This window comes from Hyaena hyaena, unplaced genomic scaffold (assembly GCF_003009895.1).
Source record: "Hyaena hyaena isolate Hyena2069 unplaced genomic scaffold, ASM300989v1 scaffold_1535, whole genome shotgun sequence".
In the NCBI taxonomy this organism is placed as follows: Eukaryota; Metazoa; Chordata; class Mammalia; order Carnivora; family Hyaenidae; genus Hyaena; species Hyaena hyaena.
The window spans coordinates 158,494-184,685 of record NW_024082159.1 but is presented as its reverse complement, the minus strand read 5'-3'; the positions used below and the strand labels follow the sequence as shown (position 1 = coordinate 184,685).

The window sequence follows — 26,192 nt, the reverse complement described above, 5'->3', positions numbered from 1 at the left end:
TGATAAAAGTTATTTATTCACATCTGTCTGTATAATATGGTTATTTATAATGAATACACGTGTTTTTATAATCTGGAAAATATGTTCATAAAATACAGTCTAAATGATCTACCATATATCAAAATTGCCTGATTTACATGAAACACTAAGACAATTCTACTTCGATTTCACACAAATTCTCATGTTTAACTGAAATGTCAGAAGAATTCCATGTTAGCTATTATACCCTCATGATAATAACCATAACTTCATGTGAGGCAGTAACCTCATTCCTTTATTACCCCCAACATTACCCCTAGCACTACAGCTCACTGAATTTAACTGCAATGAGAGTAGAAAAAAGAGAAAATCTGGAATCAAAGGATTGGCCTTTTTGCCACTTAGTGGCTGTAGAAAGCCATTTAATTTCTCTGTGCCTAAGACTCCAAATGTTATAAATGGAGGTCATAATTTTCTCACAAATTTATATCTGAGGATTAAAATAGTGATATATGAATGCACACTAAAGTACAGCTGAGTGGAACGTATGGTTATTTTATGCATGTTTATTTTGTTGTATCCTATTTCTAAAGAATTTCTTAATTGGCCTTTACCCAAAGAGTTATACAGTGAAAAAATTAAATCACAAAAAGAAGTAAATGAATAGAATATAAAGAAGATTAATGAGGTCAACCATTTGGTTTAAGAGACTTGCCAAGAATTAGTTTATAGATTGGTTCCTAGAAACCACAGTGGTCTAAGGAGGTGCACCTACGGGGCTCAGTAGGTTGAGTGACTTGGGCTCAGGTCATGATCTCCAATTTCTTGAGTTCAAGCCCGATGTCAGGCTCTGTGCTGACAGCTGAAAGCCTGAAACCTGCTTTGGATTCTTTGTTTCCATCTCTCTCTCTCTGCCCCCACTCCCTAATGTTTGTTTCTCTCTCTCTTAAAATAAATAAACATTAAAAAAAATTTTTTTAATTTAAATAAAAGGAAGCATACAGGGGTGCTTGGGTGGCTCAGTCATTTGAGTGTCTGACTTTGGCTCAGGTAATGATCTCTTAGTTCATGGGTTCGAGCCCCACATCAGACTCTGTACTGACAGCTCAGAGCCTGGAGCCTGCTTCAGATTCTGTGTCTCCCTCCTTCTCTGCCCCTCCCCCACTCACCTTCTGTCTCTCTCTCTCTCTTTCTCAAAAAAATAAACATTTAAAAAAATTTTTAAAGGAAGCATACAATTATTTAGACAAAATATAAAGTACTCTTGCAATGATTCTCAAATACATTTATTCAATTAGGAATCTAAATCTGGACATCAGCAACATTCTGATTCCTAGGAATAAGAACCTAACTCTCTTTGCTTAAGAAAAAAAGAGAGTTCATTATAAGTTAAGGGAATGTTCCACAGAATAAACGATGCTGATCCTCAAAAAGAAATTGGAATGGGGATTCTATCAGAGGAAAAACTCTTCTGATGCTTATTTCTAATCACCATATTATCACAGACACTTATTTCAAATGAACAGATAACCAAATTTCAATTTTATCGAAGAGATTTCCCTGAATGCTTTGTTGCATAGCATGGATCACATCCTTGTTCCTTAAACTGTAGATCAGTGGGTTCAACATTGGGCTCAGAAAAGTATAAAAGACTGCAATTATTTTGGACTCCTCCACAGACTTCTCAGAGGGAGTCCTTAAGTACATGCAGAAGAGGGTTCCATAAAACAGGGTGACTGTTGTCAAGTGGGAACCACAGGTAGATAAGGCTTTGTGCCTGCCTTCAGCAGAACGGATCCTCAAGATGGCTGCAATAATGAAAAGGTAGGATAGGACAATGATGAAGAGAGAGCTTGACAAAGTCAAACCAGCCACTACAAACATGGCCATTTTTTTGACAGAGGTGTCAGAGCAGGCCAACATTATAAGAGGAGGATCAGCACAGTAGAAATGGTTGATTTCAAGGGAGCCAAAGAAAGACAAGTGAAAAGTCAGCAGTGTCTGGGAGAGTCCATTAAGGAAGCCACAGGTATAAGACACCATGACCAGAGAGATACAAATGTTTTTAGACATTCTGGTACTGTAATGTAAAGGGCTACAAATGGCCACATAGCGGTCCAATGCCATTGAAGCAAGGATGTAAAACTCAGTGATCACCAGGGCAATGAAGAGAAGACACTGTGTGAAGCAGCCAGCATAGGAGATGGTCTTCTGGTCTGTGAGGAAGCTGTGCAGCATATTTGGAGTGATATTGGAGGAATAGCAAATGTCTACAAAGGAGAGGTGGCTAAGGAAGAAGTACATGGGCGTTTGGAGGTGGGAATTGATCCTGATCAGCACGATCATGCACAGATTCCCTGCCAGTGTCATCAGTTAGATCATCAGAAACACACCAAAGAGGATCTTCTCCAGGACAGGGTCGTCTGTGAGTCCCAGGAGAATGAATTCTGTCACTGTAGTGTGGTTTGGGGAAGACATTTTCTTATCTCTTGTAAACTGATAGTCTTAGAGAAAGTGAGGAATTCCATCTGATCCAGCTTCTGCATTTATTCCATCCATTTTATCATTTACTCGTTGATATATTCACCTACTGGGAAATTTCTCTTCTCTTTTAACAAACACGTCAGAACATTTACATAAATATTTTTGTCCTCTATGATAAATAATAAAATATTATCTCTCTGTGATCTCTTTCACTTTTTCTCTCTCTTTCACTCTTTCTTGCTCTCACTTGTGTGTGTTTATGTCTATACAAACACATTTGTACTTGCCTCCTTGCCAGAGAGAACTCCATATTTGGTATTTTTTTCAAATTTTATAAAAAGAAAAATATGGGAATCAAAAGAAGATATGAAAAGCAATGAGTCATTGATATCATTCAAATGGAAAATATAAAGGAAGTTGGATTTCTATGGTCTCTCCAGATCTGATACCCTATATTTGAGATAATAAAATAGAAGATATATTTAGTAGACCATTTTCACCTGAAACCCATAGTGATCTGTCTTCCTTTTATTCAGAAAGTATTGAATTAGTAAGTTTATCTCTTGATATATGGCAAATCATGTACTGAATGAAGAATCATTCCCTCTGCTTAATGAATTTTCTCACTCATTTATATATACATGTACATGTACACTGAAAAGGGTCTCTTTTCTGTTCTAAATTCTGGGTTTACAAATTCCACATACTCATGAGTCATATGTTATAGGGGAAGGAACAGATATTAAACACATAGACAAAGCTTTAGAATGTGATGCCAGTTAGAAGCCAAGATTATAAAGAAAAATGAAGGTGGGATGCTTTTAGATAAACATTCAGAGAAGTCTCTACTGATAAAGTAGAATTTAAACAGCAAATAAAAATCCCAAGTATCTGGAGAATAATGTGGGGTTTCTTTGTTTGTTTCCATTTTTTGGGCAACCAACACATATATGAACATATTTGTTTTGGAAAGCACAAATGATGTTTAAATGTGGCCTTCACTTCCATTTGGGGCATTTATATCTCAATGCTTTATAAAAATAAGATATGACCAGAAAACAATGTGTCTCAAGAACTGTACCTTAAAGCTATTTTTATATATTCAATATAATAATTGAATTTTTAGAGATAGTATAAAGTATTAGCATATGAATAGAAATATCAAGTACAGTTGATGAAGTTAATATTTTTGGCCCACGTTGGAGGGGTATTCATCTTCACACAAAGGAACAAACATATTTTTAGTGAAGAAATGTAGAAAATGACCTACCTGTAAAAGTTGACTTTCTATATTTTGTAAAAACAAGGTGGAAACATTTATAATGTATATCTCAGGTGTATTCTCTAGATTATCCTAGAAATAATTCTGAAGAACCAATTAAAATAGTTTTGTTCCTCAAGAGCACAGCCTTAATTTGGTGCTTTGAGATCCTACTTTCTCCTTTGAGGCCAAAATCTCTGCCTAACATCTGTGTCCATCTTGGTACTGAGTACTGAGATCTTTGGCACTGATAGTGAAATCAGCCATCACCTTTAATACCATAGAAGAAGGAAAATATGAGTATATAAGTTTTGTATTCTTTGTATAGTAAAAATAAGAGGACTCTCATCAGAAGGTTTCAGTGTTTCTCTATGGACACTGAGGTTAGGTCATCTAATGAGAGCAAGGGGAAAGAAGGCTGAGTCAGGGAGAGATATGAAGAGCAGAGAGAATGTAAAAGCAGAAGAGTAACATAACCAATGAAAGGAAGTAGAGGCATCGTTCACAAGTGAGGGCCCTTTAAAGGGCAGACACCATAGATTCATACTGGAACCAATCTGCCCCACTGAGTGAACTTTATCAACATGCTAAAAATCAAAGATGGGTCTGAGAGCCAGGATCATTCATAAAATTGATGACTCATAAAATTGGTGATTATAGGAGGAGGGTTGAAAGTAGAATAAAGAATATTTGAATATCGGCACTGTGTTTGTTAGAGAATAAATGAATCTAGGGATACTTTCACTAGCCTATTTCTTCCAATGCTCTGATAGTTCCAGTTCAATACAATCCAAGGAATCAAAATGTAGGCTGTCCAAGACAGGAGAGACATCTCTGGTTTTTAGATGTCCAATTGGTGCTATAAACCTTAAAAATAGACATTGCAAGTTATTTCACTAGCAAAAGGAGTTTATTTGGGAAATAAATAGAATTGTAATCTGGGACAAGCAAAATGAAAAAATTTAGGCAAGTCCAGGAACAAAGGAGAGGCATACTTTTTAAGGAGAAAAGGGGTAAGTGGGAAGGCTGTTATAAACTTACAAGTCAATTGAAGGAAACTGGAATTTTGAGTGTAGGGGTTGGAGCTCTTTGGTAGTATAGGGAGGGAGTGTGAAGGGAGTTGTAAATGAGAACAGAGTCTCTTTTTTGGACTTTAGGAGTAGAATAGTATCCAGGTGCAAGGTCAAGTCCATGTAAGGTCAAGTCCATTTCTTCTTGTTAGGTCTACAATTGACTAGAGAGGGAGAATGTGAGAGCTCTCGCTATGGAAACCTCCCAACTCTATTTCAGTGAGGTTTTCGAAGAATAGTTTTCACAGTGGGTTAAGCTGTGAGATACCAGATGAAATAAAGCTGCATATCAACATCAAAATGTAAATTATTATCAAGCCACCACATTTGAAAAGATTTGAAAATGACCATATTTTCTTTTTTTTTTCCAGAATGAAAAATGGAATGATTTCTCTGTCAATTTTTTTCTCATTTTTATCCTGATTCCTAGAACAGATAAAACAATAAAATGTAAAAAATAAAATCTACTGCTTAATTATTCCCTTAAAATAACTTTCTTGTAGGATTGTAAAAATAGTTGAAGATTCAACACCACTTTTTAAAAATGTTTTAATATTTATTTAATTTTGAGAGAGAGACAGAGTGTGAATGGGGGAGGGGCAGAGAGAGAAGGAAACAGAATCCAAAGCAGGCTCCAGGCTCTGAGCTGTCAGCACAGAGCCCGATGCAAAGCTAGAACTCATGAGCAGTCAGATCATGACCTGGACTGAAGTCAGGCGCTTAGCCAACTGAGCCACCCAGGCACCCCAACTAAGTGTCAGCTTTTAATTTGAAGAAATGTTGTCCCAAAGTACTTATGTATGTGGGCATTTAAGTATTTTCTGACACACTGTAATGCATACATTGCAATAGTCACTAGATTTACAAAAGGACTTTTCCAACAACAAATAAGGCTAGCTCAATAGTAATTGAATAGATATGCAAAACGTAGTGATCTTTCAGATTTTCAGAAGAGCAAGGTAGCCATACTTTTCATTATGAGATAGCCCGATCAGGAGTCCATACATAAGAAGTCAATGTTCATTCATTTATATAGCAATGGATAAGATAAGAGGGCACAGACATTATCTAGATTATATGATACTAACTGAAGAGTTTTATGTATTCTTATTTTATTTTCCTAGACAGTCTTTAGAAGATTCTGCTTAAATTATTCTTGAAGATATGAATTACTTAGTTAACATCACCCTGCTTCAATTGCAATGACCATTTGACCTGTCTGCTAAAAAGACATAGACACAAAATCGTTACAAAGTCAGATAGTTGAAAACATCCTACTGACATTGTAAATTTGTTACTTGCGTTTTTGTGATTATTCAATGGGCTATCTTTTTAAGTCACATCAGATCCAACATTATGCTGGAAGTTTTTATCTATGTAATAACGTTACACAGTTTGGAGACAAAAAAATAAAATTGTGCTATTTGCAGATCACATGATAGTTTACATTGAATCTCCTTTCAAAAGGTACAAAAAATGTTAACTAGACTTATCATGGTGATTGTTTAGAAATATATGCTAATATCGAATGGTATATACTAATATCAAATCATACATTGTACATCTGAAACTAAATATATATGTATTTTGTACATATAAAGTCATATAATTCTGTTTTATATATATGCAAAAACAATTAAGAGTATATTGGGGAAAGTCACATGATTACAAAATCAATACACATAAATCATTTATATTATTATGCGAAGTCAAATTGTAACCAAACTAACACGAATTACAGATAGAGATTACATCAGATGAAATTGTCATACACACACACAACTTTATTGGCAGCAAATAAGGAGATCACAGAGACTCTGTGAGCAGGGATGAGCAGGTTCTTTTTATTTAGGGTTTAGAATGACTATTCAAAAAGGGGACCTTGTCATTGTTTTACAAGAGAGTGGGAGAGATGCTGGTCTTGGACAGTATCAAAGAATGAATCTCGGGACAACAGAGGGTGAGGAAACGATTGAGTTTATTGAGAGAAAGTATAAAGCTCTCAAAAGTGAGAGGGGTCCCAGCTGGGCTGCTGCCAAGGATTTTTGTCCCTGACTTTGTATTGGGACCTTATCAGAAAGTTTGTGAGACTCCACTCAAATAGCCCCCAGCCAAGGAGGGTCTGGAATATGTTTATCCTTTTTTTTTTTTTTTTCTTTTTCCCTCAAGCCCCTGCTGCTTCTTTATTCTCCCACATGCAGGTGCAGCCTGCCTCCCTGTGGGTCCTTTATCTCTCCCTGCCTAATATTAACTCTTTCCCCTCTCAGGTGCATGTAAAAGCAGCCAAAAGCTTGCACAGGGATATTTAGAAAACATGCCTAGACACATATTGAATATTATATTCAGAAGCTTGCGCTCCTCCTAAGGAAGAGATTTAACATTATAATGAAGCCCGAGGCAAAGGTCTGACCAGGGCAAGGGGCTCTGGGCTGCTCTGAGAGCTGGTATAAGCTGGATGGAGTTTTGGGTATGTTATTTCAGCTAAGAAATGCAGAGCTTTTGTTCATTGACTGTAACAGAACCTGCTACAGAAACACACTGGGTACTTGGGGGTACTTAGGTGGCTCAGTCCGTTAAGCATTGGACTTCAGCTCAGGTCATGATCTCATGGCTCCTGAGTTTGAGCCACACATTAGACTCTCTGCTGTCAGCACAGAGCCTGCTTTGGATCCTCTGTCTCCCTCTCTCTCTGGCCCCCCACCACTTGCGCTCTCTCTCTCTCTCTCTTTCAAAAATAAATAAACATTTTTTCAATCTTAAAGAAAAGTAACATAAAAATGGAAATGAAGATGGACACACTTGTGTTTCAGCAAGGCTTGATTATCAGCTGAAAAAATTTTTCCCTTCCTCATTCTTGAAGCTTTGCCCTCCCCTTCACCTGCTTTTCTGTATAATCTTTTGTTTCAGGAACTGGGTATGGATATTGACATCTTGCTGACTTCTATTTATACTTAGTAATAAGCCTCAAGTGGCCGGTGTTTTCCTAAAAAACCCTTTAGCCTTTAACCCCAGGTGGGCTTGCAGTCCTGGAAGCATTAGTCTGCTGCAGCCCCCTTTGCTTGGCAAAATAATATCTTATCTTCCTTCTTGATCTCCAAACTATCTTCATGTTACATACTTTGATTCCCGAGCACAGAGGTCAGTTTTTGACAATAGAACCAAATCAATTCCCTGAAAAAACAAGCTTTAAATTTCCTGCTAGTTTCAACCTCATTAACCCTATGGGTCATGCATGGTTCGGTCCTGCAGAACAAAGTCAAGAATGTACTTTACATAGGGCACCAGGGTGGCTGTGGCTCAGTGGGTTAAGTGTCTGACTTGGGTTCAGGTCATGACCTTACAGTTCAGGAGTTCAAGCCCTGCAGGTGAACACAAGGTCAATTTGGGTGAGCCCTGCTTCTCTTTCAAATCTCTCTCTGTCTGCCCTTGGGGGATTCTCTCTCTCGCTCTCTCGCTCTCTCTCTCTCTCTCTATGCCTCTCACTTACTTGTGCTCTCCCTCTTTCTCTAAAAAGAAAATGTACTTTATGTCAATCTTTACCTTTGTAACAGCACTGGGATTTTACCACTGATTTGTTGACTCTCTTGTGGCTAGGCTATTTCCTGGCCTGCTAGAGACTGAGTTTTTGCATTCCTTTTCTTCCCTAAAAATCCTTAACTACTGAAATTTTTGCATTTCTTTGTAATTCTATCACCTCCTTGGATATTCGTCCAGAAGTATGCTTGGGTAAGGAGAGCCTGTAGAGCACAGATCATGGAAAATAGCTGGGGACCTAAAATGACTTATCTTGGGTCATGGAAGTTTCCTTTTTCTGGGGACCCCTAACTCTCTGTTAACACAACCACAACTGAAGATTTTAAAAATAAATAAATAAATGTTAACTATAATAGCATCACAAGCATGCACGATGTTATTGTGTAGGTTGACCTCAAGCACGGTTAAATGCTAACATGCCATTTCTGCTCCTGTAAATCTGCTTAGCAGGCTTCCGTGTTCTGGTTAACCACACCCTGTATGCAAAGGCTACAGAACACATTACCATTCGGAGTCAGGTGCTCTGTCAGGTAGTCACTACCCCACGTTTCTCAAATGTCTAACTATGATCGGACATTTCAAACCCTCTTAAGACAAAGAACTTTAAAATGCTAGGTTCCCGCCAAAACTAATGTCTGTGTGTCACAATATAATTGGCTACCATGAAATGCTGTAAACTGTAATTGGTTAACTAAATAATGATGTATTCTGCCTGGCTGAAATCCATATAAGCTCACTGCTATCTTTGTTTGGGGCCATTCTCCGCATTTTTCTCCTTAAGGTCAGGAGATCGGGTTTGGCCGGACTGTGAATAAAATCTTGCTTCGCTTCTAATTCGGGTTTGGTGGTCTTTCCTACATTCACCCTGCTTCAGGATCTCAGTTATGAGATTCTTTTTATACTATAGATTATATACTACAGACTAACATGAAGAGCAAAAAGGTTTAGTTCTGAAAGCTAAGATTTCCCTCAAACCCAGTCTCTTCTAAAAATTTGTTTAACGGTTACATCAACAGTGGAAACCAGGAGCTCCTGGGTGGCTCACTTGGCTAAGAGTCTCACTCTTGGTTCTGGCTTAGGTCATGATCTCAGTTCCTGGGTTCAAGCCCAGCATTGGGCTCTGAGTTGGCAGGGCGAAGCTTGCTTGAGATTCCCTCTCTCTCCTCTCTCTGCCCCTCTCCTGCTCTCTCTCTCTCTCTCTCTCAACTCCTGTAAATCCGCTTAGCAAGCTTGTGCTTCCCTATTTTGGTTAACCACACCCTGTACACAAAGGCTACAGAGCACCTCGTTACCATTCGGAATAGGTCTCTCTCACTCTCTTTCTCAAAATAAATAAATAAACTTTAAAATAAAAAAGAGTGGACCGCATTAAACTATCTAATTTATCTCTCAGCTCTTCTCTTGTTTTTGTTTCTATTGTCACTGAAGCTCGGGAGGAAAAGGGGTAGGAATAAAAAAGAGCGAAGGAAGAGAAAGAGAAAGAAGAGGAGGAAGAGGGGAGGTAGTTAAATGAAGAGTTCTCTCTAGTGAATAGGGGTTGTCAAGGCAACTACTCATGGGCTTTCTCTCTCCATCAGGGGCCCAAAGAGTTTTTACCCAGCCTGATAGGACCATTTACTTTTCAAATTCCTATCATTACAAATTACATACTCTTAGAGAATCAGGTACACTAAACCAGGATAATAAAGAAAGATGAGTTTATGTTAGGCAATCTGACAAAAACAGAAGGAAGAAATCATGAAACACTCAAATCTAGAAACTATAGAAAAACCAAAGGAACAATACATGCATCTTACAAGTTTTAGCTTAAAAGTCATGGTTCTGTACTGCTTTGTGGCCAGATTTTTTTTTTTTTAATCTTCTACCCCCTAGGGATGGTTTGGCTGCTTTTAATCCAAACATTTGTGTGTAACTATCACAAGCATACTAAGAAGTTCCTGGTTTCTGGGTTTTGTTTTTAAATATATGAGAGTAAGTAGCCAAATTGTAGTGGCTTTAATATTGTTAGTTTGAGGGGACCCTGATCATTTCATTATGTGAAAACTAAGCTCAAATCAATCATGCTCAACATAATAATAGTGTTCAGCATTGTAACCCACTGTGCTTTTTTCAAACACTGCACATACCTGTATTTTTCTGTAAGGGTTGAGACTATATAGGAATCCACAAAATGCAGCACATAGGAAAACATCTAACCCATCTACAGATAAAGTTAGCATGAGTTTTCACATTCATGTTGAGGTGTAAAAGACATAAAGCAACTGTGCCTAAACAGAATCTATAAATGAGCAGTGACGAGTCAAGGAATTTAATTTTACTGAGTAAATGTTTAGTGGAATACAGTCTAGTATAGAGCAAGACTTCTGATATTTCATGCTTCCACCTTTACTACCAACATACGCACACATTCACAAATATATACACACCCCGACATGGATACACATGATGAATGCCTGAGCCCTTTCAGGCAATGGCTGTTCCTTCTAAAGAGATGCAGTCTTATCTATAATATAATTGTTCTAAAAGTACCTTAAATTGAGACCATCATGTGAAAAGTCTATGACAGAGAATGAGTGAATTCATAGTGTGAGAGAGGACATGAGAGACAGAGAGACAGAGGGAGAGATAGAGAGAGACCTTATGGCACTAAAAACTCCACACCTATGTTAGCTTGAATTAGCTTTGTGTTCTTTCATTGGAAAAATCTTGAAATATTCTATTGCTATATGTTGAAATCACATTTGCTTTACATAACATAAAGATGTAGGATACTGAAATATCATCTGTTTACTAAAATGTTTAATTTCAAACAATTTGGTTTAAAAAGAATAAAATATTGTCCAACAGATCATCCAAGCTGATATAAGAGAATAAATTTTATTTTTTTAAGTTTTATTTATTGAGAGAGACAGAACATGCACAAGCAGAGGAGTAGGGGAAATGCAGTGAAAGAGGGAAAGAGAGACTCCCAAGCAAGCTCCATGCTGTCACTACAGAGCCCAATGTAGGGCTCAGTCTCATGACCATGAGATCATGACCTGAGCCAAAACCAAGAGTCAGACACTTAACTAACTGAGCCACCCAAGCATCCCATAACTTTTCTAACATTGACTTTCTAAAATAGTTCTTGACAACCTTTAGTTTCGGATGCTAGAGCAACATTTTGTTTTCCATCACCCTGTATAATGATTTATTTCTTAATTTTAAAACTTTTACTGGTGGCCTACAATGAAGGGATGGAGATATGCAGGTTGATGTAAAGAGGTTTCTTTCCTTAAGGACCACTCAATCTGTGAGTGTTACATTGTATTTTTATGATAGGTTTCTGTAACCAAGAGCTCGATTAGAGCTGCAATATCTACAGAGTCACAATAATAGGCATGTGTAACTGTCTACCTTGGGAAGGATGAAGAAGGGTCCGGGCCATCATGAAAGGTAATTTTGTGCTGTGTCTTGAACTATAAAGAGCTCTCTAGAAAAAGAATAATGAGATGGACAAAGACCACTGAAATAAGCAAGAAAAATGTGTTTTTGATATGCAGCGTCTGAAACAAAGAATAAAGAAATATCAAATGATAAGATTTGGGTTCAATTTCTTATCAAAAACTCTAATCTGTGAAAAAAAGCAAAAAAAAATTTTTAGACCCTTTTAGGTGGCTATTTTTCTTTTACAATGACAATCAGTCTTTCTGTGGCAAAGTGATATACTAGGGTCACACTCAGTACACTTTTCCCAGTCCCAACCAGTTTAAAATACTTTCTGTTTACATGTCAGTGGTCACTGTAAAGAAAATCAAGTCCTATTAGAGAGATATCCCAATTTAGAAAATACCCATCAAACCAACTGCAAGCTTTAAACTTGTCCCATGAAAGTGCGGCTAGCAGTAAAATAGCTATGTGTGGTGATTTGCTAAGGTATCAGGGGATGCCTACCTATGTCAGCGTAACTTTTTAAGCTTAAACTGCTTACCCATTCAGAGATCAAACAACATGACAGTTTATGGACAGGAATTATAAGGAATAGCTCTTTCGTAAGCTCAAAAGCCTTGTTCTCTGAATCCTTGATCCACCCTTCTCCTTATATTTACCTTGTAGTTTGTTTCCATTATTCCCTCAGTGATCTAGATTCGTTGCCCAGGTTGGAATTGCTTTACTTTGGCACCTCTGTCAGGATTAAGTTCTGATATTTTTTCCAGTTCATTGGGGGCAAGAAGCAGTCTCTAAGCCCTCTTTGAGTCCTCTGGACAAATTCTGGCTCAGTCTACTCCTTAACACCTGTCCTCTGGCATTTACATACATCACCATTCAATCATGGAGCCATCAATTAGGGAAAAAATATAGTTATTCCTTCTGCTATTCAGTCTTTCTTTATCTCATTTACTTTTATAGTGAGTTTTATGTCTTTGAACAAGGAGTTGAATTGTGATAGGTGATTATTTTCAAGCATAAAGGCTCTGTGGAGTTGGTGGGGTTCATATAGAGGTTTAACCATATTCCCCAGGAGGTCGAGACATTTTGTTCAACTCCACTATCAAAGACAACAACAACAAAACTCATGACAGAATGAATGAAATGGAGCCAGGGTGAATGGAGGTGGATTTAGTCATTTCTACATTTCTTCGAGGTTCTAAAATATCATACTTTGTTGATTCTAAGGACAGGAGAATAGGTTGTTTTAAATATTTTACCTAAGGAAGCTTTGACCTCTTTATTTCTCAGACTATAGATGAGAGGATTTAACATGGGGATGACCACTGTGTAAAATACAGATACCACTTTGTCTTGGTCCATTGAGTAGCTGGAGCTGGGGCGCAGATACATGAATAGAATCGTGCCAAAGAAAATGGTGATTGTCATCAGGTGGGAAGCGCAGGTGGAGAAAGCTTTGTGCCTCCCTTCAGCAGAATGGATCTTCAAGATGGCAATGAGGATGTACAGATAAGAAATGAGGATAATCAGGAGGCAGCTCAGTTCATTAAAACTAGCAAAAGCAAAAATGACAACTTCATTGATGCGTGTATCAGAACAAGAGAGTTTCAGGAGGGGGGGAGTGTCACAGAAAAAGTGGTTGATGACATTTGAGTGACAGAAAGACAGTTGAAAGGTGAAGCCCGTGTGAATGGCAGCATTCAGAAAGCCTGCAAGATATGTGGCCAATACCAGAAGGACATTAAGACGCAGGGACATGGTGACTGTGTAAAGAAGAGGCTTACAGATGGCTGCATAACGGTCATAGGCCATCACAGCCAACAGGAAGCCCTCAATTCCAGCAAAGGAACCAAAAAAGAAGAATTGAGTGGCACATCCACTAAAGGAAATGACTGGGTTCTCCACCCAGAAATTCACTAGCATATTAGGGGCAACGACAGAAGAATAACAGAAGTCAACAAAGGACAAGTTACTGAGGAAAAAGTACATTGGAGTGTGGAGATGTGAGTCAATCTTGATTAATAGGATCATGCCAAGATTTCCAAACACAGTGATCATATAGATAACTAAAAACACCGTAAAAAGAAGACACTGTAGTTCTGAATGATCCTTGAATCCCACGAGAATAAATTCAGTCACTGTTGTATGGTTGCACATATCTTTGTCTTAGAATGGATGATTCGTTTGCTAGGATAAGAAAGAAACCATGAAAATAAATTGTACAAAGAAAAAAATTACCAGGAAAATAAAATAGTTCATTCTCTGCTATAATTAAGATTAGTTGTAAAATGCTCTGAGGGCATGTATTGTTGCGGACGAAATGACACACAGGACAAGACACACACAAAAGACAGACACAGACACAACTCCGGCCGGAGGAACAATTCTACACAAGCCCCTCTTGCGGTTTATTTTATACCCGGTAACTGGATACAAACTGAAATCTACAAGATGCATTCCTTTACCAATTAAGGGCAAGTAGCCAAACACATTTCAAGGACAGGGGGGAGCAAAGGGAGGAAGCGACCACAACATGTTTACTAAGAGGTCTGCCCACAACTCCAGCCTTCTCCTTACTTCCAAGGAGGGCATGTTCCCTCGTTTGCGAGCGGACCATTAAACTTGGATATTGTGTGCAGGCCTCCTGGCAGAGCATCCTGTTTGCAGGCACGCTTTGCCCAGGCAGGGAGCCCCGTGTGCAGGCACATCCCCGCGTCCCTAATGACTCTTTCTTGTGGTCACTGTCGGGCTCCCACATGTATGTTACACCTCTTCATTTCTTTTTCTAAATTTAATTTTTTAATTTATATCCAAGTTAGTTAGCATATAGTGCAACCATTATTTCAGGAGTAGATTCCTTAACGCCCCTTACCCATTTCGCTCATCCCCTCCTCCAACAACCTCTCCAGTAACCCTCTGTTTGTTTTCCATATTTGAGTCTCTTATGTTTTGTCCTGCTCCCCATTTTTTTAATATTATTTTTACTTCCCTTCCCTTATGTCCACCTGTTTTGTATCTTAAAGTTCTCATATGAGTGAAGTCATATGATATTTGCCTTTCTCTGACTGACTGATATTTCCCTCAACATAATATCCTCCTTTCGTCCACGTAGTTGCAAATGGCAAGATTTCATTCATTTTGATTGCCAAGTAATATTTCATTGTATATATACCACATCTTTTTTATCCATTCATCCATCAATGGACTTTTGGGCTCTTTCCATACTTTGACTATTGTTTATAGTGCTGCTATAAATATTGGGGTGCATGTTTCCCTTTAAAATAGCACACCTTATCCCTTGGATAAATACCTAGTAGTTCAATTGCTAGGTCGTAGGGTAGTTCTATTTTTAATTTTTTGTGGGACCTCTATACTGTTTTCCTGAGTGGCTGCACCAGTCTGCATTCCCATAAACCTCTTCATTTTCTTATTGCAGTGAATAAAATTTCCATAAGTAAACTCAGTAACCTATTTTATTTAAAATTAAAGTGTGTGTGTGTGTGTGTGTGTGTGTGAAGTCTTTGATGATTGACCCTATTTATCCATATCCTACCCTAACTTCCAAATTTCCTCTCCTCCTCCTTTGCCCCTACTGCCTTCACTTCCTATGATCAAATTACTTTGCATCTGCCTTGGCAATTAAACAAACTATACAGTTGAGGGGCTCCTGGGTGGCTCAGTCAGTTAAGCATCCAACTTCGGCTCAGGTCGTGATTTCACAGTTCGTGGGTTCCAGCCCCAAGTTGGGCTCTGTGCTGACAGCTAACTCAGAGCCTGGAGCCTGTTTCAGATTCTGTGTCTCCCTCTCTCTCTGACCCTCCCCTACTCAAACTGTCTCTCTCTCTCTCAGAAATAAATAAAACATTAATCACATTTTTTAAATAAAAAAAATACAGTTGAATATTCATGCTGTATGCAAGACTGCATTTTCTATTTTCTCTTAAGCTCGTTCTAATTGGGCTTGCACCCTATCACTCCACAGATACAGCTCTTGCCTAAGGCAACAGGGATCTCTACAATGTCAAACCCCAGGGTCAATTCTCATTCCTCATCTTTTTTGATCTATCGATAACATTTGATGGAGTTGATTTCTTACTACTCCTCAGAAGACTTTGTTCTCTTATCTTCTAGGACACCAGTCTCTAAGTTTTCTTCCTACCATATGGATTGTTCCTTCTCAGTCTCTACTTATTCTTCCTCTTCTCTCTTACTGTTAAGGTTGGAGGAGTTCAGTCCTCAATCTTTCACTCTTTCCAACTTACACTCTACCATGGTAATTATTCAATTTTGCAAATGTAATTACCCTCTGTATACTTAAAACTCCTGACTTTATATTGTCAGTCCTGACCTCTTTTACATACTTGTAGTTCAACTGCTTACTTACATCTCCACATTAATATCAAATAGCAACTCAACATGACCCAAAGCTGAATTTCTCATGTCCTTCTCTAAGTTGCTCCAAACATAACATTCCTTATCTCAAATTAATAACAACTCTATACTTTCATTTGCTCTGATAAAATTAAATAAATACTGAAGAAATTGATCTCTTTCTCACACACTATATAATCAGCTCATCAGATAGTTATGTTGGGTCTACCTTCAAAATATTTGTATTAAGTACCTCCTACAACCTCCATTCCTACCAAGACCTCAGCCAACATTATGGTCCACCTGGGTTATTACAATAGCCTTTTAACAGATCTATCTCTAGAGTCAGCTGACATCCTACCTTATAAAATAACCAAATCAAAAATTTTGTAGAGCTTTACTTTATGCATATATAAATATATATATATGTACTCACATCATATATGACATTCTTGCTACAAAAATTTAATTAATTTCTATTTTGCATACACATGCAGTATATATACACATGGACTACATGTATGTTTGCATTCATGTATGTATGTGTCTCTATATGCTGAATACCTCATAAAATTCTCATTTGTTAATAGTGATCCTAAATCCCTGTCTTCTAAAAACAAAATCCAAATTAATTAGTTGAAACATCAAATTTAGCATTTCAGACATATTATAATTGAGATGTTTAATTACTTGAATGTTTCTGAGTCCTCTTGGAAACTTTCTATATCTGAACACTTTGAGATAAATTAAACCATCTTACCTTTGTCCTTAAGAGATATTCACTAGAGTAGTGGTTTTTCTTTTTAGTTTTGTTTTATTGCTTTTGGAGGCATACAAGTTTCCTGTCTCACGATTTGAAGTTTTTAGCTTTGATGAAAATGGAAGTGGGACAAGAGATGCAGCCAAGAAAGAATTAAGACATGTTTAATTCAATGATGAGAAGAAAATACTGCTTCTGAATCTGAAAGCAGACAGGTCAACCTTATCAAGTCTGCAATTATTCTCCTGAGAGTTAATCTCTGCAAAACACTAAAAATCTAATGCTTGAAATGTGCTAATCCAAAATTAAAGTACACATTTACTTTTCACTGAAATAATTAAACTACTTTCTCCCCAGTGAACAGCTTATACCCTGGAGAATAAGTTAGGCATTTAGAGAAGTACAGAAACTATTGTGTGGTCCTGAGACTCTGTGGAGTGTAACACTGAATTAAATGGTACAAAATTGACCTGATCCTGCCTCCAAACTTCAGAATTCCACTTAAAATGTGATCGCTATTCATTTCTATTAGAATATGGCTCTCTCCGTGCATTAATAAATCAATTAATTAATTAAACAAATATCTAGTGAACTTGTGTTATGGACCATACAAGGATCCTTGGTACTTGATACTTGATAGAGTAGCCAGTAAAACTAATCTTGTTCATTCCTTCATGCAGCTCGCAGTCTGGATTGGGGGGTGAACAGCTATTGCAGGGTGATCAGAAAAAGTAAAGTCCAAAGCCAATTTGTGAACTACCAGGCTTATTTGATCAATCACTCCTTCCCAAACACCTTCCTCATTGTAAGTCGTTTCCTCCTTTCATTTGCTCATGCGTCCACATATATGTCTCCTTGCTATTCTTTTGACAAACCGAGGAGAATCTTGCCTCAGGCCCTTTCTATTTACTGTAAGTATACCTGGAATGCTCTTCCACACACATTCAGATGATATTACCTTTACTCAAGCCTTTCTCAAATGTTATTTCCACAGAGAACTCTTCTCTGATGACACCATTCCCTACTCTAATACCTGGTTTATTATTCTTCAAAACACCACTTATACCCATGTCAAACACGTGCACACACACACACACACACACACACATACACACACACACACATGCACATTTGGCATAGACAATAGAGTCTTCCTTACTAGAGTATAAGTTTTGGGGATATCAGAACCTTTAATTTTTTTACCTGTTATATCTCTAATACATGTTACATGCAAGTCTTTCCATTAATAGTTTTTTGACAGTTTTATTGAAGTATACATGTGCCCAAACTCAACAAATTATATACATTAAATGTGGGCAGAGTTTTGTATATCTATCAATAATTTTTGAATGGATTATGACTAAGGATGTAAAGAGCATGTATGTTCTTATTCTAAGTACAAACTAAGGACAAATAGCAGGAAATACAATTTATAATTTAACATTTTAGAAAAGACTATTTTAAGCTCAATGACACATAGGTGTAATGCTAAGATACAGATCTTCCTGGTAATACAAAAGTTGTGATCATTCTATAGATGTCTGAGTATGATCACTAAGTAAGGAAAGTAAATTTTCTACTCCTATGTGTATTTTCTACTTTCTATGTGTCCAGAGTCCCTACATGCCAGATTGTCAATTCAATGTATGACTCTGGAGTTCAAGTGAGAGGTCAGGGCTGTACATATGGATTTTGGAATCATTTTAGACTTCTTAGATCACTTAAGAAGTGGATGCAGATGCAGAACCAATGTACCATAAACTAATATAAAAGATTAAGCTTTTGGCTCCAAGATTTGAAGGTTAGCATACAGAGGAGGAAAAGTTATCACAGTTACCTAGGAAGAAGTAGCAGTAGCGGGAGAAGGAAAATCAGAAGTTTGAAGTGATACAGAAATCTAGGAAAAGATGGGTTTTTTTGGGTAGCTGAAGGAATTAGCAGTGTCAAATCCTCCTGAAATACCTAGCAAAGGTAAGATAGAAGAGCAATGTTTAGAGACAGTAATGTGAAGTTCTTATGTGTCCTTGACAAGATTAGTTTCAATGGTGAGGCAGTAGAGAAATACAATTTGAGCATGCAAAATTGTATGAGATACTTGAGAAAGTAGAGATAAGGAGTATAGGTAGTTATTTTGAGAAGATTCATTGTAAAGAAAGCAGAGAAATAAGTCGGTGAGTGGACAGGAGTTTCAGCCAAAGAAATTATTAAGAAGGGTGATACTAGAAGATGTTTATAAACAAATGAGAACATTCTAGTAGAGTTTCTTTGAAGTAAAGTTTATGGAAAGCTCCAAAGGTGTGAAAGAACTAGTCTAAGGTACAAGCAAGGGACACACTATCTATTTGACAAGTGGGAATAAGAGTGTATGTACAAAGATTAGAGATGGTAAAATGGAGATGATCTTGTCTAATTGTTTTTATTTTGTAGAAAGAAGTATGACACAAGATCAGCAAGGGAGAGTAGCATGCTGAGAAGTTTTCTCTAATTGCACTAAGCAGCTTTGGTGGAGGACGGAACAAAGAAACGACTGAGTATCACTAAGCTGGAATTTAATCAGATGAGCAGAATGGAGAGAAAGTAGAGCATGGAATTGAGGCTGATTGAGAATGAGTCCTTATTTGATGAACCATGGAATTTCAGCTGGGCACTGAGAACAGTGATGAATATTGATCAAGTGCAACTCTTCTTAGGTTGGTGAATAAGAAGCAACTGAAGGACAGATATTATAGCATATGAGTTACAATAAAAGGGAACATGAAGGAGGATACCAAGCGTGATACAGTTTTGAATGTCTTTGAGAGAAACCTTGATTAACATTTGAAAGTGGAAATTATAGGGGGATGGAACTATTATGAGTGGGCAAGATGATTTAACACATTCTTTGTGGTCTCTAACCAATTTGGGGGGTGGGGAGTGAGGTGGCCTTACTTGGAGCATGAGAAGTACTGGCATTCTCCCTCAAGGTCTACAGTGGATAGTGGGATGGAGAGAAATAGGGAGTAGACATTTACGTGATTCCAAATCATCAGGCCTCCTTTGACATGCCATCTCATGGAAGAAGGTTGTTCCTTTATTGCTCCCACATTGTCAATGCCCTGCCCCCCCATTATGAGCAATAGACAGAGAATATATTTTCAATAAACATTTATTGAAAACCATATGAAACTCTGGAAGAAATGAAGATTAAAAGTTAAAGTACATCACTACCCTCAACATATTCCAGTTAACTTATTAAATCAGGAAAATACTACTCTGTTATTGTTGTTATACCTATATTATATATATCAGATCAAGCAAAGCTAAATATTGAAATTGGAACTTAAGCCCAAGTCAGCCAAATCTAAGAATTTTGATACTTTATCAAGCACCAACCTCCCCTACTATGTTTATTCATCATATAGGCTCATGGGTATACATGTAAGATACCAGAAGATTTAGAAGTATACCTGCATTTTAAAACAATCAAGTTTAACATACACATACACACACAGAGCTTAAGCAACCAAACAATAAAATTAATGTGAAAACATAATTTCTTCTACATAACAGGATGATATATAACACACCTTTACAGTATGTGTTTCTGTAAGATCTTCTTTAGGGCCCCTTTCACATCCTTATTTTTCAAACTATAGATGAGAGGGTTTAGCATAGGAATCACTACTGTATAAAAGACAGAGACAACCTTGTCCTGTTCCATTGAATAGCTAGTTGTGGGGCGCAAGTACATGAAGAGAATTGTCCCAAAAAATACGGTGACAGCCATGAGGTGGGAGGCACAGGTGGAGAAGGCTTTGTGCCTGCCTTCTAAAGAGGGCATCCTCAAGATGGCGATGACGATACACAGGTAAGAAATGAGAACAACTGTAACACAAGTGATGACATTAAAACTGGAGAAAGCCATGATCACAATTCCATTGATGCGAGTGTCTGAGCAAGAGAGCTTCAACAGTGGTGGGGTGTCACAGTAGAAATGGTTGATCTTATTAGAGCCACAAAAGGACAATCGGAAAGTCATTCCTGTGTGTATGGCTGCATTCCCAAAGCCTGCTAGGAAAGAGATAGCTACTAGCAAGAAACAGATTCTACCAGACATGAGAACTGAGTACAGCAGAGGGTTCCAAATGGCTGCATAGCGATCATATGCCATCATGGCCAACAGGAAGCATTCAGTCCCCAAAAAGGAGCCAAAGAAGTAGAACTGGGCAGCACATCCATTGAAAGATATGGCTTTATTCTCAGCCACAAGGTTCACCAGCATCTTAGGAGTGACAGAAGAAGAGTAAGAGGCATCCACGAAAGAGAGGCTGCTAAGAAAGAAGTACATTGGGGTATGGAGACAGGGATCCATCCTAATTAACACAATCATCCCCAAATTACCCACCATGGTTGCCATATAGATAAACAGAAACAATCCAAAGAGGACACCTTGTAGATCTGAATTGTCTGAGAGCCCTAAGAGGATAAATTCTGTCACTTCTGTTTGATTTCTGCCTTGGACCTGTTTCGTATATCTGATCATTTCACCTAAAAGAAGATGGAACATGACATTTGGTCAGATGCAAACATGACAGAGCCATAAACATCTTTTAATTGACATGTATGCATAGAAATTCCAAAAGTGTGTTGGACCTGATGACAAGTCAAAAGACATCGAAAGACTGTGCTAAGTTCTAGGTGTACTGCCTACTAACTAATGACCTTGAGATGAGTGACTTAATATATACATTAACTAAGCTCACGTCTACCAGTAACTATCTATTGGATAATTATAGGAATTTAGCCTTAAGATGTAGCTCTCTTCATTATTTATAATAAATAAGCTAATTGATATATTATATAGTCTTTAGACACAACTTCTGGAGAAAGATGGCAACATGAATTCAGGCCACTTCCTACTCCTGAAAAGTAGTGAAAGCTAGCAAAATTAGTTAAAAGTACCAAACAAAAAGAAAAGAGTCTTCTGGGGATGGAAGAAACTTTAAAAACTGATAACTTAGATAAAAAGAGGAAATTCGCATGCAACTAGCATGTTTGCAATCCTACTGGAATTTCCCAATGTCAGCATCTACAGAGGAGAAAAAAATGTTGCTAAGTACTGAGAATTTTGAGTAATTCCCTCCAATATTTACAGAATCAGATTACAAGAATTAGTAGACACCCTAGATAAAAGTAATAGAGCAAGCAATAGCACTGAGAACCTCTACCTAATACTCAGATTCCCAGGATTACACCAGAACTGGGAAGCACGAGCAGTGGCAGCACATGGAATGATCCAGCTACAAAGTTATATTGAGGGAATCATACACTGCCAGGTAATTTAACTGGAAATAAGATTCATCCCCAGCAAAGTGTAAAAAAGCCAAATACAAGGCAAAAAGAAATAAAGAAGAAAAAAGGAAGGGAAAAGGAAGGAAGGAAGGAAGGAAGGTAGGGAGGGAGGGAGGGAGGGAGGGAGGAAGGAAGGAAGGAAAGAAAGAAAGAAAGAAAGAAAGAAAGAAAGAAAGAAAGAAAGAAAGAAAGAAAGAAAGAAAGAAAGAAATGAGGGAGGGAGGGAGGAAGGAAGGAAGGAAGGAAGGAAGGGAGAAAGGGAAACGAGAAGGAAAAAGAAAACCAAGCTTGGAGATTCCACATAAAAGTTTAGGCAACATCTCCAGTGGAATTCTTCTCCACTTCCAGTCCAATCCTCTACCCCTTCCATGACCTCAGGCTGTTAAACAGTAGATAGAACTGGGCTGGGTTGGCTGTATAATCACAGCTCAAAGGGTTAAGTCGTTTATCACTCACAGCAGGAAGTTGTTTGATACTGTCTAAAATTAACACCATGGGACCAGAGTAACCCAGTATCTGCTAACATTGGAGATACTGGATCTCTTGAGCACAGCTGGGGGGAAGAGACCGCAGGAGCCGCTTCCATCCTCACAGACCTTCCCATACTCAGAAGTGCCTATCCATGCTCTGCTCATTCCATTGGAATAGGGGTCTAATACCCTCACCAGTGATAACCCTGGCATTGTCTGTCATACAGTATTGTAATGGTTTCTAACTGTGATTACACCCATTATCTTATCCTTACATCACTACAGATCAGTGGAGATAAGCAGATATTACCCTAAGAGTGTTCATAAGATTATCTTTTGTTAGATGAGGCAGTGAACTCAGCTAACTCGTGGTGAATTTGGGTCTAGAATGATCCTAGGTTTGACCAATTTCACGGTACAGCTGTCCAGCCCTGGTCCTCATCTTGCTATTTGAACTTCAAAACATAGCATCCCCAGAAAGAATTGAAAAGAAGGAATGGATCTTTTTCTCTCATTCTCATTCAAAAACTTTCCCTGAGAGGATTATTATATCAGAAATAGTGAAAAAATAAATAAATAAAATGCCACAGACATTGTGTGCGTGCCCACACACACCAGAGACACAAAGAAAGGTAATGATGACTAAAGTACTAAAATACTAAAATATGTTGAACATTCCCTATGTGCTACAGGAACTGTGTTAAGCATTTTTCTTGTAATATTTTATTTAAATCCTATGAGGAAGGCAGTATTATAATCTTCAGTTTACATGAGAAATGGGATTCTCTCCCAGAATCACAGATTTAAACCAATGGAGTCTAATTTATACCCAGCTAATGCAACTCTTATTCTCCAAACATTTGAGATCATTGAGAATGACCTCCTCAATAACAAATGTGAGCACTAATACACAGAATAATTGGCATTGTAATTATCAGGGCCTCAGTAATATGCTAGAATACACTTACTTACATATAGAAAAAGTTTGTATATCTCCTAAAAATACAATGGCAGTTACTAAAAATTGTCTTTCTTAGAATTCACATTCATTAATTTGCATTACTCATTAGCAAAATACCATATGGACAGAGAATTTCTTTAACATACCTTCCTAGCTTCTCAGTGCTCTTGGACTTTTGGGTATGTGGTTAAATGCAGAAATGTACAGGGGTGTGGATTTTTCTTCAGGTCAGTAAGTTACACAGGCAGAACCTTTATATTTTTTCCTGACCTTTCTTGACTACTGGACTCCTATTGGATCCTTTTGCTTGTTTCTGTCTAATGCTTAAATTCACCAAAAACAAAACAAAAACAAAAACAAAAAACACACATCAGACCTTCTTCTCAGAGAAGACATTCATTAATGCTTCCAGGTTAAGCAGTAGGCACAGTTAGAAGAGACTTTAGGCATCATTCTTTATAGAGATCAGAAAATTGAAACCCTTTACACCTTCCCTGTCAAAAGAGAGTTACTTTGCATTCTTTTCTACTTTTCCTTAACATTAAGTACTGCAATCTGTTACATCATGGTAAAATACATTTTAAAATATAGAATATATTGCTACACTTCAGCTGTAATATTGTTTGCAATTATTTCCAATTGTAGAGTCTCTAGATAAGACTGGAGTAAGCCTTCTGAATTTAAATAGGATATATTTCTTATTCTTTAGTCTCTGGGGACTGCATCCCTTGTGTCATGTCATCTCATGTTAATCGACTTGTTTTTCCCTCTGAAGCTAAGGAAACCATGTGTTCTCTTCACATTTCTTTCCCTTGCTCTAGGGATACCTGAGCCCAGTGGAGAATGAATTTCCGGTTCTGCATTTCTTTTTTTTTTTTTTTTTAACACTTTTTATTTTTATTTTTATTTTATTTTATTTTATTTTTATTTCTAGGAGAGAGAGAGAGAGAGAGAGAGAGCGTGAGCAGGGGAGGGTCAGAGAGAGAGGGAGTCACAGACTGAAACAGGCTCCAGGCTCCGAGCTGGCAGTCAGCACAGAGCCCGACGCGGGGCTCGAACCCACAAACCGCGATATCATGACCCAAGCGAAAGTCGGACGCTTAACCGACTAAGCCACCCAGGCGCCCCTATTTTTATTTTTTTTTACAAATAGTTTATTGTCAAGTTGGTTTCCATATAACACCCAGTGCTCATCCCCACATGTGCCCTCCTCCATGCCCATCTCCCACCCACACACACACACACACCCATCAGTCCTCAGTTTGTTCTCAGCATTCAAGAGTCTCTCATGTTTTGCCTCTCTCCCCCTCCCCCACTATTTCCCCCCTTCTTCTCCCCCACGGTCCTCCAGTTCTGCATTTCTAACCCTCCCTAAACATCCTTCTTCTGTCTCCCCTGACAGCCGGTGGTCTGATTCCCTTAGAAGCATCGAAAGAATCCACAGAATAGTAGGTTAGTTCTACCTCTGCCTTCTGGCAGGATTTTGTGTACTTACAAGAACTTATGCTAGCTGGTTCATGGTGAGGGGATGATTGACAGAAACACACAGAAGTAACTATGGAGCAGGAAATCTCAAAGAGCTCCAGAATAAGAACAGAACTCATTTCTAACCCTAGCTTGACTGTCATTCAAAGAGGTACCAGATGATACTATATCTCCTTTCCACCATGATGAAGACCAACAGAAATTAGGCTGCAAAGTGATCTCCATGGAGCACTCAGAATTAACACTGGATACAGGAATGGGAACTTGGTACCGTAAAAGAGAACCCATTGGTAAGGTTGCAATGAACTTCTTATGAATAACCGTGGGACTCTGAAGCCTAGTAAGCAGGCAACAAGTATTTATTGATCAACTAAAAGAGGCCATACTAACCTGTAAAGATGTGCCCTCCCCTTTAGAAGAGCTTATATATTAACATGGATTGTGAACCAGTTGGTCATCTCCTGGGTCGTAATTAGAAGACAGTAGAGCCAAGCAATAATAGCAACTAGTATCAACTGAGTGTGTACTATTTTCCAAAGGCTCCTCCTAAACACATGTGTTTTTTTAATTTCTAGTAAGCACCTCTATTACAGATAAATAAACTGGGGCCTTGAGAAGTGACTTGTCCAAATAGCTCATACACACCAGAACTGGGACTACCAATGTGTTTTTTTCTTACTCCGGAATAAGCATTGCTAACCATTTTGTGTCATCGCAGCCCAAAAGTAGCAAAGAGTTTGTGAAAAATACCCTTCTGTGCTAAATATAAATAATATATAAACTACAATAATGACAAATGACTGATTTGATGTCCTCTGGACAAGATTGATGAATCGGGAATAATGCATATGGTAGGTACTTCTGATGCCTAATTTTACGTGCCAACTTGATTGAGCTAAGGGATGCCCAAATAGCTAATAAAACATTATTTCTGGATGTGTCTGTGAGGGTGTCCCAGGAAGAGATTAGCATGTGAATCACTAGAGTGAGTAATGAAGATCACCCTCACCATTGTGGGTGGACATCATCCGACCCTTTGAGGGTCCCAATAGAACCA

At 38.0% G+C, this 26,192-nt stretch overlaps 2 protein-coding genes and 1 pseudogene across 2 annotated transcripts; all 3 read right to left on the bottom strand.

Annotated features, from left to right (window-relative positions):
* Nucleotides 1–1,488: 1,488 nt before the first annotated feature.
* LOC120225855 lies at nt 1,489–2,457 on the bottom strand (annotated as a pseudogene).
* A 10,506-nt stretch (nt 2,458–12,963) lies between these two features.
* LOC120225854 (olfactory receptor 1020-like) lies at nt 12,964–13,914 on the bottom strand. Its single transcript, XM_039224039.1, has one exon. The coding sequence runs from the start codon at nt 13,912–13,914 to the stop codon at nt 12,964–12,966; it is 951 nt and encodes a 316-aa protein (XP_039079970.1).
* A 6,542-nt stretch (nt 13,915–20,456) lies between these two features.
* Nucleotides 20,457–21,410, bottom strand: LOC120225867 (olfactory receptor 5AP2). The gene has a single exon (XM_039224051.1). The coding sequence runs from the start codon at nt 21,408–21,410 to the stop codon at nt 20,457–20,459; it is 954 nt and encodes a 317-aa protein (XP_039079982.1).
* Nucleotides 21,411–26,192: the final 4,782 nt, after the last annotated feature.